General features: G+C 38.7%; 1 protein-coding gene across 3 annotated transcripts in view; it reads left to right on the forward strand.

The window, feature by feature from the left end:
- Positions 1 to 10,397, forward strand: part of HELZ (helicase with zinc finger) — a 168,462-nt gene extending 158,065 nt beyond the window's left edge. For all 3 annotated transcript variants that reach the window (XM_081271910.1, XM_081271909.1, XM_081271911.1), the window contains exon 33: positions 2,775 to 10,397. In XM_081271910.1, coding sequence (XP_081128036.1) covers positions 2,775 to 3,109 — 335 coding nt within the window. In that variant the 3' untranslated portion in view covers positions 3,110 to 10,397. The remainder of the gene's footprint in view (positions 1 to 2,774) is intronic.
- Positions 10,398 to 14,471: the final 4,074 nt, after the last annotated feature.

A 14,471-nucleotide genomic window follows, 5' to 3' on the forward strand; every position in this document is an offset into this window, starting at 1 on the left:
TTTGCTTTTGTTTCATAGTAAGAGACATTGTCATTTTCATCTTTCAGCATTCATCAATGCTTACTATGTGTAAGCAGCTGTATTTTGCCTAGGGTTGCTTAGTCATTTTTAAGATGTTATGTAAATACATTCAGGTTAGCATATTTAAAACATGTAAATTACAAATCAGTGGTGTTAATTTGTTACTTTTGCATTATTTTGTTATAAAAAATTTAAAAATAACATCATTTCTTTTTTTTTTTTTCTTTTTCTTTTTTTTTTACCTAAGTTTTAGGTTAGCTTTTGGCCAAAATAATTTAAAATTTGACCTGAGCTGATAGGGTAGAAAGTTCCTGAACAGACCCCTAAAGCTCAAGTCATTTATTATGTCTTTTCTGCAAATATAGGCTGATTATTTTCTTTATTGCTGGGAGATAAATTTAGTATTTCTTAGATGAAAGTAATAATTAAAGATGAAAAAATCAATTCAAAATCACAAGTATTCAGAAGCATAACTTCTTGTTCATAAGTTTGTTTTTGTTCATTTGTTTTTTTGGAGTTGTTTATTTGTTTTAGAGAAATGTAGTGGTGGTGGTACATCAGACAGAAAATAATCACCACATAAGAGTTTTTGAGATTTGTTTCTTGAATGAAGAAAGTCATATCATGTTGCTTTTAAAAGAGATCAGTGTTCTAGGAAAATATTAAATCCTTTAAAATAATCTTGAACAATTTTTTAAATTTTAAAGTTTTAAATAGTACCATAAAGTTAGTATATTGGCTAAATGAAATACTAAAAATGAAATATTTTTGCCTGAACTCCAGATACTATCAGGCAACTGTTTCTGATGTTAAAATGCTTTTAAGGGCTGGGGATGTGGCTCAGCGGTAGCGCGCTCGCCTGGCATGCGTGCGGCCCGGGTTCGATCCTCAGCACCACATACCAACAAAGATGTGTGTCCGCCTAGAACTAAAATAAATAAATAAATAAATTCTCTCTCTCTCTCTCTCTCTCTCTCTCTCTCTCTCTCTCTCTCCCCTTTAAAAAAAAAATTTAAAATGCTTTTAAAACTTTGTCATATTGGGTGTGAAGTAGTGTCTATCAAGTTTTACCAGTGTTTTAGGAAATAATAAACCATTCTAGTATGGGTTTGAAAAAGAAATCTCGGGCTGGGTGTGGCTCAGTGGTAAAATGCTTGCCTAGTATATCTGAAGCACTGGGTTTGATTCTCAGCACTGTACATAAATAAACAAACAAAATAAAGGTCCATTGACAACTAATTATTTATATATATATATATAAATCTTAACAGGGTTGATTGCTTGGGCTCCAGTGATCCTCCTGGTCCAGCTCCCCTTTAGTTGGGACCACAGGGCCACCACTCCTGGCAACAGGGTTTCTTTTTTCTTTTTTTCTAAACTTATTTTGAATTCAGGAGTAGAACAGCCTTGTTACATATCGTAGACTTGTAAATCTAGAGAGGGAAATATCCATTCTCCCTCTATTTGGTAGTTGTCTTGAGGTACACCTGCAGGAAACAGAACTGACTTAGCCTAGCTCAAGTACAAAGACTTTGATCGGCAGGAAGGTATAGGAAGCCAGCTGGATTCATGAGAAGACCTGGATGGTTTTCTGAGATATTTATTCTGTGTAAAGTACACAGCACAAAGTGCCTGTCCTCTAATAAAAACTCAGGTACTAGATGTGATTATCCTGACCTCCCTGAGCAGGCCCCATGGCTTCCTTTGTGGACTCACTCCTTTCTTCTGCTCTTCTTTGTGGATCAGTCTTCAGATTGCTCTGCCTTCTTCCTGTGTGTTTAAGTAGCTTTAAGTTGCACATTTACGGCTTTGAGCGGGCTCCACATAACTGAGCTACAGGTTTCTGTCTATCTAAATTCTGATAAAGAATGAAAAAAGCTATGGTTTTGTGGGCAACAGCACTGGTTAGAAATGATGAAATCAAACAAAGGTATTGAAAGTCAGGCAGATGATAGGGAATGTGGCAGCTTACAGCCTTTTCTTTTCCTCACTTACTCCATGCTTGCTGATACTGTATTACAGGGAAGCACCGCACTGTGAGCAAATGGGATCTGTGCCACTGATTAGTTAGGATAGTATTCTGAGTTATTTTGATCTGAAGTTTGCATATGTAGCTCTTTTTTATTTAAGGCAAAAACATATTTAACATCTGTGAGCAGCTAGTATGATAAGTATAAAAATACAATTGTAAAAATTATTTTTTATTTCTCAGCAAGGCTTCACATTTGACCTTCAGTTTTTTTTTTTTTAATTTATTCTAATTTGTTACATATAACAGCAGAAGGCATTTCTGTTGCACTCACGGGAGAGCTGGGAGGGGCCCTTAAGGTTTCCCCGATGTGTGGAGAGGGAAGGCTAGGGGATTACACACCTGTAGCCGCAGGTTTCAATGAAGTTATCTCCTCTGCCACAGTCTCAGCAGAAGGCATTTCAATTCATATTATACATGTAGAGCACATTTTTTCATGTCTCTGGTTGTACACAAAGTAAAGTCACACCACTCATGTTTGACCTTTAGTTTTACAGGTTAGCTATCCCAGCCCATCATGTGTCTAATAGGTAGAGGAGTTTGGTTAGATGTGTTGTGATTGCAGCATTTTGTGCCGGAGTTTGACCTTGTGGCTACACTTGTCTCTCCCCAAGTTCCTGGAGATGATTCCTAGCTCTGAGCCTCTGAGCCTCTGAGCTGGGGACACGTGTGAACACCACCGGGCGGGTCCTTAATCCAGTGTTGCTGTTCTCTCTGCTTTTAGCTCCACCCAAGACTGTCAAACCCCCTGAGGATCAACTGAAGTCTGAAAACCTCGAGGTGTCCAGTTCCTTCAACTATAACATGCTGCAGCATCTCGGGCAGTTCCCACCCCTCATGCCCAACAAGCAGATCGCAGAGTCGGCCAACAGCAGCAGCCAGCAGAGTCCGGCAGGCAGCAAGCCAGCCATGTCGTATGCCAGCGCACTGCGGGCACCTCCCAAGCCCAGGCCCCCACCTGAGCAGGCCAAGAAGAGCAGTGACCCCCTGTCTCTGTTCCAGGAACTCAGCTTGGGGAGCTCCTCCGGCAGCAATGGCTTTTACTCCTATTTTAAATAATCACTTTTTTTTTCCTCAAGGGAGAATGTTTTAATTTCTGTTTGTATGAATAGAATTAAGGTAGTTGGACTTCACCTATAGATGCACAGTTTCCTTTGTTTTAATATTAAATATGTTCTCACTTAATTGCTTTGCTGCTAGACTTGCAACTAATTTTTTTAAAGTATATTCCATTATTTTGCATTTTTGATGTGAGTCAGAATTTTGACAGCTTTTATGTAGAATAAAAGATATTTTTTAATTTGTGTATTGTTACATATGTTTGCATCAAGCTAGCAGCTAAGAGGTTAATTGTGCAACTATAAAAAAAAGAAAAAAAAAGTTTGTCTAAAATGTATTTAAAAAGAAAAAAAATTGTAAGTAGCATTTACATTTATTCAATAATATTACCATATGCTGGGTTTCTGTACCAGAAATGGCCAGTTGATGTACAAATGTATGTTATTTTTGCTCAAATTCATTTAAAATTTTTTTAATAAAGGGGCAGCATCTTCTAAATACTTTTAAGTTTTATCAGCTTTTTTTTTTTGTGACAGGATGCTGCATTCTGAAACTTTTATAGTTTTAGACTCTGTGTGATATGCTGTTGTAATCTCCATCCACCGTAGGAGAGAATTAAAGGCATTCTTTGCAGGCGTATTTTGTGTGCCACTGTTTTTTGAAATGTGAAAAACATTGGCATACTTAGTTATTTTTTTGGACAAGCTACACTTCAAGCTTGTTTTTAATGTTAATTTGATAGTGTGTTTTTTTTTTAAACAAATCATGAAGCTGAAAAATTTTTAGGATTGTTGGTGCTTAGTAGACTTGATAACTATTTTAAAAATGCGTGAATTTAGTAAAACCCTTTTTTTCTCACTATGCATGTGTAAATGTTTGTAACCTGGCTTCCCCCAACTCCAGTGGTATAAAGAATTGTGCCACTTAAAGATTTGGGGTTTTTTTTCCCTCCAGTAAAAATTTTGGTACCTTATTTGATGTTTACATTAAAATGTGACATTATACATGGCAATTCAAATATTTTGCTAATTGTTTTGTTTGAGGAACATCATTAAAGAAAAAGTATAATGTTTGTCAAAAACTGATCAAAATTCATCAGAATTTGGGGCAGAAACTACTGTTGTTTTTATGTATTTCAATTCTTCTAAAAAATCCCTATTGAACTTATAAAAAACTATAAAATTTGAATAACTATCTTAAATATTCTACAGTCTGACAATTGTTTTGAATGAACTTTGGTAAAATCCAAAGGAAAATGTTTACCCTCTTAAAATTTGTGGTCCTATTATACATTTGAAGCAATGCATGTCCTGATCATTTTCTTGAAGTAGTAGTGATACTTTTGTATTTCAGAGATATCTTGAAACTACAGTGTAACTTTTTTTTTTTTTTTAAATAAGATAAGGCCGGGAACATTTCATATGAACTGAACCTCCCTGAGGATCCATTCAAAAATAGTTTTTTGGAAGACTACTTTTGATAGACCATCCTGTATTCACAATACATTTTTAAAACAGGGTTGAAAGTGACAAGGGTAAAAAAAAGCTACTTATATCTCTTAAGTGACTAGAGGTTAGTTCCTGTTGGCCAGCTACAGCTCCCTGTTGTCCTCAGATAATTTGGGATGAATGTGTGCCTTTGGTTAAAGGATAGTAAGCTGCAGGACAAATGAAGCGTGCCTCATGTCAGTTCTACCTTTCTGCCCAGAGTACGGTTCATCTGTAGTGGCTTCATAGCGAGTGCTGTGGGTTTCTGTCTGGGTGGCAGAGGTAGACGTGGAAACTGCAGATGTGTCAGTCACAGGTGGAAAGCAGCCAGTGAGTGAACAATGGCCCTGGCTTTATCTGTACAAGGTCACATGAGCACGTTCAGCTATGTCAGTTTTGCTTAGCCTACTTCAGTCAGAGGAAGGAAGAATTGTGCCATATTGCTATGTATTTGGAACTCTATACAAAGCTCAAGACATAGCCTGATTGAAAATTAGGTCACCCCAATGTGAGATGTCTGTGAAAGATAGTTGTCCCATCAGTGATGATTTCCCCTTACACCCATGCAGTATGCAGGACAACCCAAGCTGGATGAATGTTCCAAAGCATTTTGATGATATGAAGACAGAATTGTACTGTCTGGGCCTTCTGCTAACCTCTTGTCATGAGGTTATTGCCTCATTGTCTGTTTTCCATACTTGAATCTTCAACAGTTTTAAATTATTTATGTGTCTGTTTAGTTAAGGAGGTCATGTGCACACCACCTCATATAAATGTATTGATGAGGGAAGTGGATTAAGGAAGCTGGTAAGTGGCTTTGCCATTCTCTTTTTTAGCAGTTATTTCTAAAATGAACAATCAGAGCTATTTATTAGTCCATGCTCTAAGTGCCCAGGCACTCCTCACCTCCCTCTTCTACAGCTAGCCAAGGATTTGAATGCTTCCATCTGACACTTTTGTCATTCTGGATTAAATGCTCATTTTAACCCCTAACAAGCTTCCTCTTTCTCAGTTTAATGCCCTCTTTCCAGCTGTGCTTTAAAGAATCTTTTTCATGCACAGTGTCTTGTAATGGTTTTGAGCAAGTCTTGCTACAAAAATCATTGCAAGTTTCCATTGAAATGAGGCTTGGCTTCTATGCTCTTTAGCAGCATTTGGGTACGATTAGCAGGTACACAAAAGTCATACTTATAAAAATAACTTGTTTTCTTATTCCATATCTTAGGTTCAACCTTAGAGCTCAGAATGAAAACATAGACACACTTTCAAGAAAACTTGATGATAGCTCTGAGGTAATACCAATTATTACCAACTTCCTTTTCCAAAACAGAGGTTGATTGTTCGCATGGTTTCTTTTTGCTTTTTTGTTCTTTGAATCACTCTGAAGTTTCCTTGTTCTTGCCAGAACTATTTTTTATTCATTTCACTTTTTAATTTCAGTGCAACTAAAGAGGTTTTCTTTTAATCTTCAATTTTTTGGGGTAATAGTGTGTATTCATGCTAATTTTTTTCCTGATCTAAAAATGCATTTTTGTTAAGATTTGAAGAGACTTTTTCACCATAATGTGGATATTTTCTGGAGTTTGTTGCTTTGGCATATGCTTTGTCAGATTGTTAGAGCAGAGCTTTGTTTTTGACTAGCCAGTAGTTAATTATTGACCATTTAAACTAACATAACCCCAGTTTTCCTTTCTTCACGCAGCTTTGCTTTTTGTCCAGGTCATCTTGTGTCTGTGAAATACCAAACTGCTGGCAGTATGTTTTTATCATCAGAGACTCTAGAGTAAGTTCAGGTTTGGTGTAAACATCAACTGGTCTTTTCAGTTCAAAGAATTGCAGAATAAGTAAAATAAGTAGAATTCCCACTGACTAAGCATTACCTACTTAAACACAGCAACCTCTAAGACCTATTTATGAAAATAGTTTCCTTGTTTATGAAGGCATTGAAGTTGCTGAGAAAGCTAACTGAATTTTCTAACTTTGAGATAATTAATATATAGTATTGTGGTATTCTAGTGTAGTTGATTTTATATGTTTTCAATATTTTTCACCTCAAGAGCAAAGCTATACTCATAAAAGAATGTATCTCTAGCCATCTTGGCAAAAAGTCAGGGTGTGAAAACAATATCCAGATCAATTTTAGTATGGTTATTAAGAAAATTAGATTTCCTGAAATAGCCATTTAAAAAGAAACAGCCATGGTAGCATTGTTCCATCGTGAGGTTGTTTTTATAAAAAGGAATCCCAGAAAAATTCACAAAAGACATGTTAAAAACTTTGAATATATCAAAAGGTGAATTGCTGCTTTAAACAGTTACTTAGGTTGACCATCTCCTTTTTTCCTCTTTCCAGCTCCTCAATTTGTCATAATTTATCTGCTCTGATCTCCCAGACCTTATTTCTGGCTAACAGTCCCCTTAACATAAGAAAGTCCTCAGTTTCCACATCACCCTGGGTGTCTTCCTGAATCCTGAGGCAAAGTCTTCATGGGTCTGATTGTCTCTCCCCTCCTATCCCGTGACCCATGTTCAGACAGCCTAGAAGCTAGAAATCCCTGGACGGTGTTCTATAATATCTTGTTCAAAATATCACCTGGTGGTGGTGGCCACACGTTGTAAAGGCGTCAGAGTAGGTGGCACCTCAGTCTTCACAGTGCCCAGCAGGATAGGCTTCTCCAGTTGTCCATCTATGTGAGAGTGGACATTTATTTGCTGAAAGTTTACTGTAAAGCTGTTAAATTACACTTACCACTTTCACCCCTGTTTAATTAGCAATCTCAAGACCTTTGCTGCACAGAAAGAATCTTAATGAATGTTTCACATTCTTAAAAACACATTCAGAAAATGGCATTATGTTATTACATTAAGCTAGAATATTGAATTAAACATGTTAAAAACCAATTTTAATGTAACATTTAAAAGTTTTGAACTTCCTGAAAATATCAACTTTTGAATGATCTTTAAAGAAACAGCTGTTAGAGCTCCTAATCGTTTTTGAAGGAGGTACCGAAGAGAAGAATCTAGACTTACAAATGTGAACTGTGGTTAAATCCCAGACCCAGTTATACAGTGGTACTCTAGACCTTCTAAAACTGGAGTGTTAGGAAAACCCAGAGATGTTCATATAGTTTCAGTAATCAGAGTTTTAGACCAGACTTTATTTGGGATTTGTTCAACAGAGAGATTTTATTTTGATACAAATATTAAGCATAAAGCATAGTAAGTTTTATATAATTCTATGAGTTCATTAAACGATATTATGAAATTTTCATTATGTTCTTGGGGAGTCTTTTTAGCTATTTCTACCTCATGTATGAGGTCTCTTCTGTATTTTATTTTGCATATTAGCATGTGATTGCCTGCCTTAGAAATATGTATAGGAGGGGAAATCAATATTATCTTTTAAGAAATTTTTGGTTTTACAAAATAATTGTTTTTATTAATACGTTAATGTTTGAGAAATAAGGGGGAAGGGTGGCAAATGACATAGGTTTCAACAGAGTAGTATCTATACACAAACCTGTCCTATTTAAGATTTTAGAATTGTGACAGGATAAATGAAAAAAAAGGAAAAAAAAAGTGGTTCTCAAACTCTAGCCAGCATCAGACTTACCTCAAGGTTTAGTTGAAGCACAGGTTGCTGGACCCCACCCCAGAGTTCCTGATTCTAGCAGGCTGGAACCTGATCACTGGCATTTGCAACAAGTTCCCAGCAATGTTGCCAGTCCAGGGGCCACACTTTGAGAATCACTGGTCTAGAGAAAGTCTGAAGGTCTTTCCAGCCATGCATTTATTTACTCAATATAAAAAAAAAAAAAACAACAACAACTGATCTTTTGAGTCATTTTTATAATTCTGATGCCATGAGTGGCACATCCATGGAGAAAGACTCTGCTTTTGGATTGGCTGCCACCCCTCTTCTCCTCCCCAGTGGGGTCTATGCTGCTCTTCCTCATTAGGGTGAAGGAGCTTTTTCACCTCTGGGGTGAGTTGGTTTTGTGTACACTGCTGCCTGGGCTTTGGTCTGGAAGCTGTGTGTGTGTTTGATGTGCTTAGAGTCGATCTTGATGATCCCTGCACGTGGAGTCGAGAATTATGGAAAGAAGCCATCAGCATGTCACGAGAGTGCACTTTGCATTTATCGAGGCACTAAGTACAGGAGTCCCTGTCCTGAGATGGCAGTGACATGGAGCATTGAAAATGATAGATGATACCCAAATAATGTATTCTGTAGGTTTTTTTTTTTTTGGCGGGGGGAGGGGAGGGTGAGGGCAAAGGATTTGCTTTTCAAATCGTGTGTTTCTCAGGTTAACAAAGTTATTTTAGATTCTCTGCCATGCCAGCAGGTGTTAGGGAGAGGTGGTGTCTATGGCAGAAAATAAATAATTGTTTCTGATTTCTTTGCTACCTTTAAAAAATCTGTTTGCAAATCAGTTTTGGGGAATCTACCACCTACACAGCATGAGTTATTCATAAATATACGTGTATGAGCAAGTTATTTTTGAGAAAGAAACTGCCTGTCACCTAGTAAATCTGACAGGTCTTTGGATATTTTTACATTTGTGTGGTGTTGTTTTAATATCCAACCTGGACTGCACCATGGGGGTAGTGGGCTCCGCTTCTGGTTTTTAGTTTGGCTTTGAATTTACTGAGATAACTAGCAAAAAAATAAAATCTATTTTTAAGGTATTAGAGTATAGAATGACTTAGGCCTAGAAGTACACATGATGACCATCTTCTAGAATGCACGGCCGTGGAACTCTTCAAACAGTACTTCCTAGTTAAAAGGCTTGATGACCTCCGGGGAGGGTTGGTGGTCTGTTGGGCACAGGTTCCTCTATGTAGTCCCAGCTCTTGGGAAGCTTAGGTTTACTTACACTTGGCCTTGCATGATAACTTGTTTGCAAAGACCTCTTCATATCTTTTAGTAGGTCAGAGGGCACTTTTGTCCAGGCTAAAGTTCCAAAGTGTCACACCTGAGGATGTTTCTCAGCACCCCCACCTCTCACTCCAGAGGAAGGGTCCTGAATATCCAGGATCACACCTGCTCCTATAAATCCATGTATATGACATTATGTACATCACGTACTGTATCTGATTTCTGTGCCAGTCATCTGACCTGATTCTTTGAAGCCCATGAAGGTACTGGTTGTATGTAGTAGTTGTATCCTAGGTAAATATGGTGATTAAAATACTTCTCTAAATTATAAAGGTAATGGGTTTTGCATTTTATAAAAGGGTCCTGTTATTACTGACACAGGATTTTTTTTTTTAATGCTTCAAAAATACAGTTCTCTAACTTGTTCATCTAACTTCGTAGGATCAGTTACTTAGCAAATTCATACTGGTTCTTATTGGAAAGCTTTCCTAAAGGAGGCCATATAAAATTGAACTGGTCAGTTTCCATCTCTTTGAAGCACCGGTTATGCAGCCACCGAATTGAGCATAATTATTTTTCTTTGCAGTAAATGATACCTCATCTAAGAGGCTCTAATACCTGAAGAGTTTATTCTTTAAAGTAAAAATGACTTTGTACCATAAAATAACCCCAAAGCTACTCTCTAGGATTTTTATTTTCTTCTTTCCTTGTCTGTGTCTCTTCTTTTCTAACCTAGTTTTTTGGAATTACTTTATTTAGCTACTTCAGTTCCTTAGAACAAATTTTCAACTTGGGGTCTACAGTTCCTACAGTGTGGTCATTGTCTCAGTGAAGTTCTTTTGTTTTAAAAGATTCATGGTAACACAAAATGTATTTTACTGCTACAACTAAAATGTATTTATAATAAAATGCCTTTTTAATAATTCGAAGATTCAGTTATTATGTGTGTGAACTATAATTCTCTGCTTCCTTTTACTTCTAAGTTCAAACATCTCACAGAAATTGAATGTTCCAATTTTATTCATATCAAATGGTAAAACTAATGGAAGGGAGAAACTTCACATCAGTTTGTAAAGTTGTGATTCTAGTTGCCAGGAATTTGTGACTTGACTTCAGCAGAAGCAAAAGCCTTAAGGCTTTAAAGTGTCACCTGACAGTTCACCTGGTCAGTGAGAAAATGATCCCTTTTCAAATTGTCATTCAACAAGGATCTGAATTGTTAGTGAATTAGTTTTAACAAATCACTTGGTTGTTAATTCTGGGCTTGTGTGCCCGGAATTTGAGAACTCATAAGCCTAATGTACATCAATATATTATGAAGGTATAATAATGCACTTCACAGTGATTTGTGACAAGTGTTAATTCACCTATCAAAAAAAAATATTTTTTTCTGGCTGTGCAGAAAATTGCCCTGAGTCAGGGTCTTGTTTTTTGGGGGGAGAAATAATTGTTTGCATTGACTGATAGAAATTTTAGGAAGCATTAGCAGGTCACTAAATGCTTTGTGTACCCTATTTTAATTTATTATTATTTTTTAAAGAGAATTTTTTGAATATTTATTTTGTAGTTTTCGGTGGACACAATATCTTTATTTTATTTGTATGTGGTGCTGAGGATCGAACCTCGCATGCCATGCGAGTGCGCTACCGCTTGAGCCACATCCCCAGCCCCCCCATTTTATTTTTAACATCCTATTATTGTGGCACTATAAATCTAGCTTGAATATACCTTAAGGTTTATAAATGGAAGTAGATAGGATAGTCAGCCTTTTGCAAGGACAGCTTAAAATCCACATCATTGCAGTGAATGTGTGTGTGTGTGTGTGTGTGTGTGTGTGTGTGTGTTTTGTTTTGCGTGCTGGTATTGAACCTAGGGCCTTGCATATCCTTGCATATCCTAGGCAAGTGCTCTACCATTGAGCTACTTGGCCCCACTGAATCCATTGTTAGGCTAGTTATCTTGTTTTGTTAAATTGATATGGCATAAATCTTTGAATTTTGGAAAGAAAAATAGTTCTTTCCAGTGAATTTGGAAGTCTCCTTGCGCTGCTGTCTGCTCCTAATGAAGTAACCCCAGCTCCCACTGTCAGTGGGAAGGTGCAAATGACCCCCTCATTGGTGTCCTTTGGTATTGATATGAAAGTGTGAAGCTAATAGGAAAAAAAACAAGCAAGGTGGGAAATTCTGTGTGTCAGGTCCCACCGGGATGGAGACTGGTGGAAGAGGTGGGATGGTGAGTGGTCTGCCCTGAACTGGGTCAATCTGGAACATCCAAATGCCCCGTGGTTGATTTTTTTTATTTTTATTTTTTTGATACCAGGGATTGAACTCAGGGGCATTTGACTACTGAGTCACATCCCCAGCCCCATATATACATACATATATATATATATATATATATATATATATATATATATATATATATATATATATGTATATATGTATGGGTTTTTTGGTTTTTTACTTTGGGCCTCACTAATTTGCTCAGGCTGGCTTTGAACTTGTGATCCTCCTGCCTCAGCCTCCCAAGCTGCTGGGATTACAGGAGTGCGCCACAGTGCCTGGCCTGTGGTTGATTATAAGCATCTGAGGAAAGCTTGGTCAGAAGTTGACTCCGCTGCTTGACTTCCAAGGTTCTGTCCAGACCAGTCAGTTCCCTGAGGGTGGAAATTCACTTTTTGACTCACTTCCTGCTCATCCTATCAAGGGCAGCCAGGCACCTCTGTGGACCTGATCTCATTGGGCCACTCTTCTGGAGAGTCATGTGTGGCTCTCCACCACCACCTGTTTCTTAGCTGGGCTCTCAAGGCATCCCAGGTCTCCTTCCTGGGCACTGCCATTGCAGGCTGTGGTGGACTAGTCCCGTTCTGCCTGCACAGGCCCTTGACTTTCTTGCTGCTCTATTTGGCTCAGGCCCTTTGGCCCTCAAACCCAGTCCCCAGATCTACTTCTGGGAGTTTTACTTACTAATCAAGACTAAATTTCACCTCCTTGTGCTCACTGGTGGAATTAACCCCGCTTCTCTCTGTGCCTGCAATTAAGCCTTGTCACAGGTTTTGTATTAAAGAGTTTGTGAACTTCTGGGTGACAGGGGTCGTGTCCTCAGATCTCTCAACCTATAGCACCAGCCCTATACCTGATACATGCTTGGGGCAGCTGGGTCTCAAGGTTTGATTGAAAGAAGAGCTTAAAGATGCTTCCCCCTCCTCCTTGGTGTCATCTGCCAACACAGTGTGGCCAGATGACAGCCCTTGGCAGGAGCAATGGCCGAAGGTGAAGGAGGAGTAAGTTGTCCTCTGCAGTGACACCCCACCCACTCCACACAGCCCTCTGAACAGCGACAGTGGTAGGAGCATTCACATGTATTTTGTGCCTTACCAGGTATCACTGTTAGAACCTTTCGTTTGACAGCATGGTTATGTCAATTTTGATGGTTCCTGCCTCCTTTAGCACAGGCTGGTCTGTAGGCATATACCTACCATGCAGAGCTCTGGAAACATGATGAAATTCCCCTTTGTATAAGGCTCTGGTTGATGTTAAATCCGCAGAGAGAGGTAATTAAATTGAACAGGGGCTGCAGCTTGCAAAACCTATGTGGTATTATCCCCACTCTTAGCTCATTAAAACTGATGCTCTGCAAATTGATTTAAACTGTTGTTTCAGGAAACTGTGCTGCTAATCCCTGAGAATAAAGTGGTACTAGTTGGCTGATTCAGAGGAGCCAGGGCTGGACACTGGAAGGTGGGCATGGCCAGCTGGCCACTCAAAGGGAGCCAGAGGAGAAGGTAGTTTTGGTGGTATTCCTCCCTAATTGAACAGAAGCACTGGTGACAGGCCTTCTGGATGTGCAAGGAGTGCCTGAAGGTGTCTGTTCAAAAATATACCAGGGATCCTAAAGGGAAAGACTTGAAGTCACCAGAGTAGTAGGCCTTGTCTTTGTCTTGGCTCTCAAACCTACCTGCTATTTTACAAAACTATACAGAAGTGGGTCTCTAGGCTGAGGTGTTTTCTAAGAGAAATTCTTGTAGATTCAGTCTCTAGCTTTGTGACCAGGTTTAAAGCAAATTCCGTAATCTGAGACACAAGTAACAGATGATCAGAAGATGGGTAAGCTTGAGGAATCAAAGCTTTTTCTCAGGGTCCTAGGGTTTAGGTAAGTGTACCCTGAAGACCCATCTGTTAAAGGCTTGGTCCCAGCCTGTGGTGCAATTGGAAAGGGGTGGAACCTTGAAAAGGTAGGACCTAGTGGCAGCTCTTCAGGTACTGAGGGCATGATTTTGAAAGGGATTGTTGTATATCAGACTCCTCCTCTCTTTTTACTTCCCTGCAAAGAGGGAATGGCTTCTTCTGTCATGTGCTCCCACCATGATGTGCTGTGCTACTACAGGCCCTAACTATGGTGACAACCAATCATGGACTGAAACTTTCAAAATTGTGTGTCAAAATAAACCTTTCTTCTTGATAAGTTGATTTGTCTCAGGTATTTTTTTACAGTAACAGAAAACTAACACAAGGTGACCCTAGATGCCATCTGGTACCACAGCAATTCCTGCTGAGCTGGTTCATCCCAGAGAGTGGATGATAAACTCTTTTGAAGAAGAAAGTTGTGATATAGTGTAATTAAAAGTGGTTTTGTACATTTCAACTAAGCCATTTTGGAAATCTCTCTGTACTTAAGACCATCAGCTGATATACCTTAGCTTGAAAAGTCATCTCATTTCAGAGCTACGCGCAGTCACCAGCTCCACTGTAGCAAGTGCAGCAGGCTTGATCTCATTAACCTGACTTGAGCCGTGAGTGAGGACAGGCCATTCTGGCTGCAGACACCTGGTGCCAGGAAATTGGATCTGGAATGGATCCTTTCTTGTTTCCAAAAGCCTTTTGGCTGCGCTTTCCTGTTCTTCCTTGGAATTCCTCCCCGCCCTCTCTCCCTCAAACAGCTTTCTAGTTTATGCACTTATTCAACCTACCAGAGTGTCCTGAGGACACTGTGTGCTG

This window comes from Spermophilus citellus (assembly GCF_964194105.1).
Source record: "Spermophilus citellus genome assembly, chromosome: 17".
In the NCBI taxonomy this organism is placed as follows: domain Eukaryota; kingdom Metazoa; phylum Chordata; class Mammalia; order Rodentia; family Sciuridae; genus Spermophilus; species Spermophilus citellus.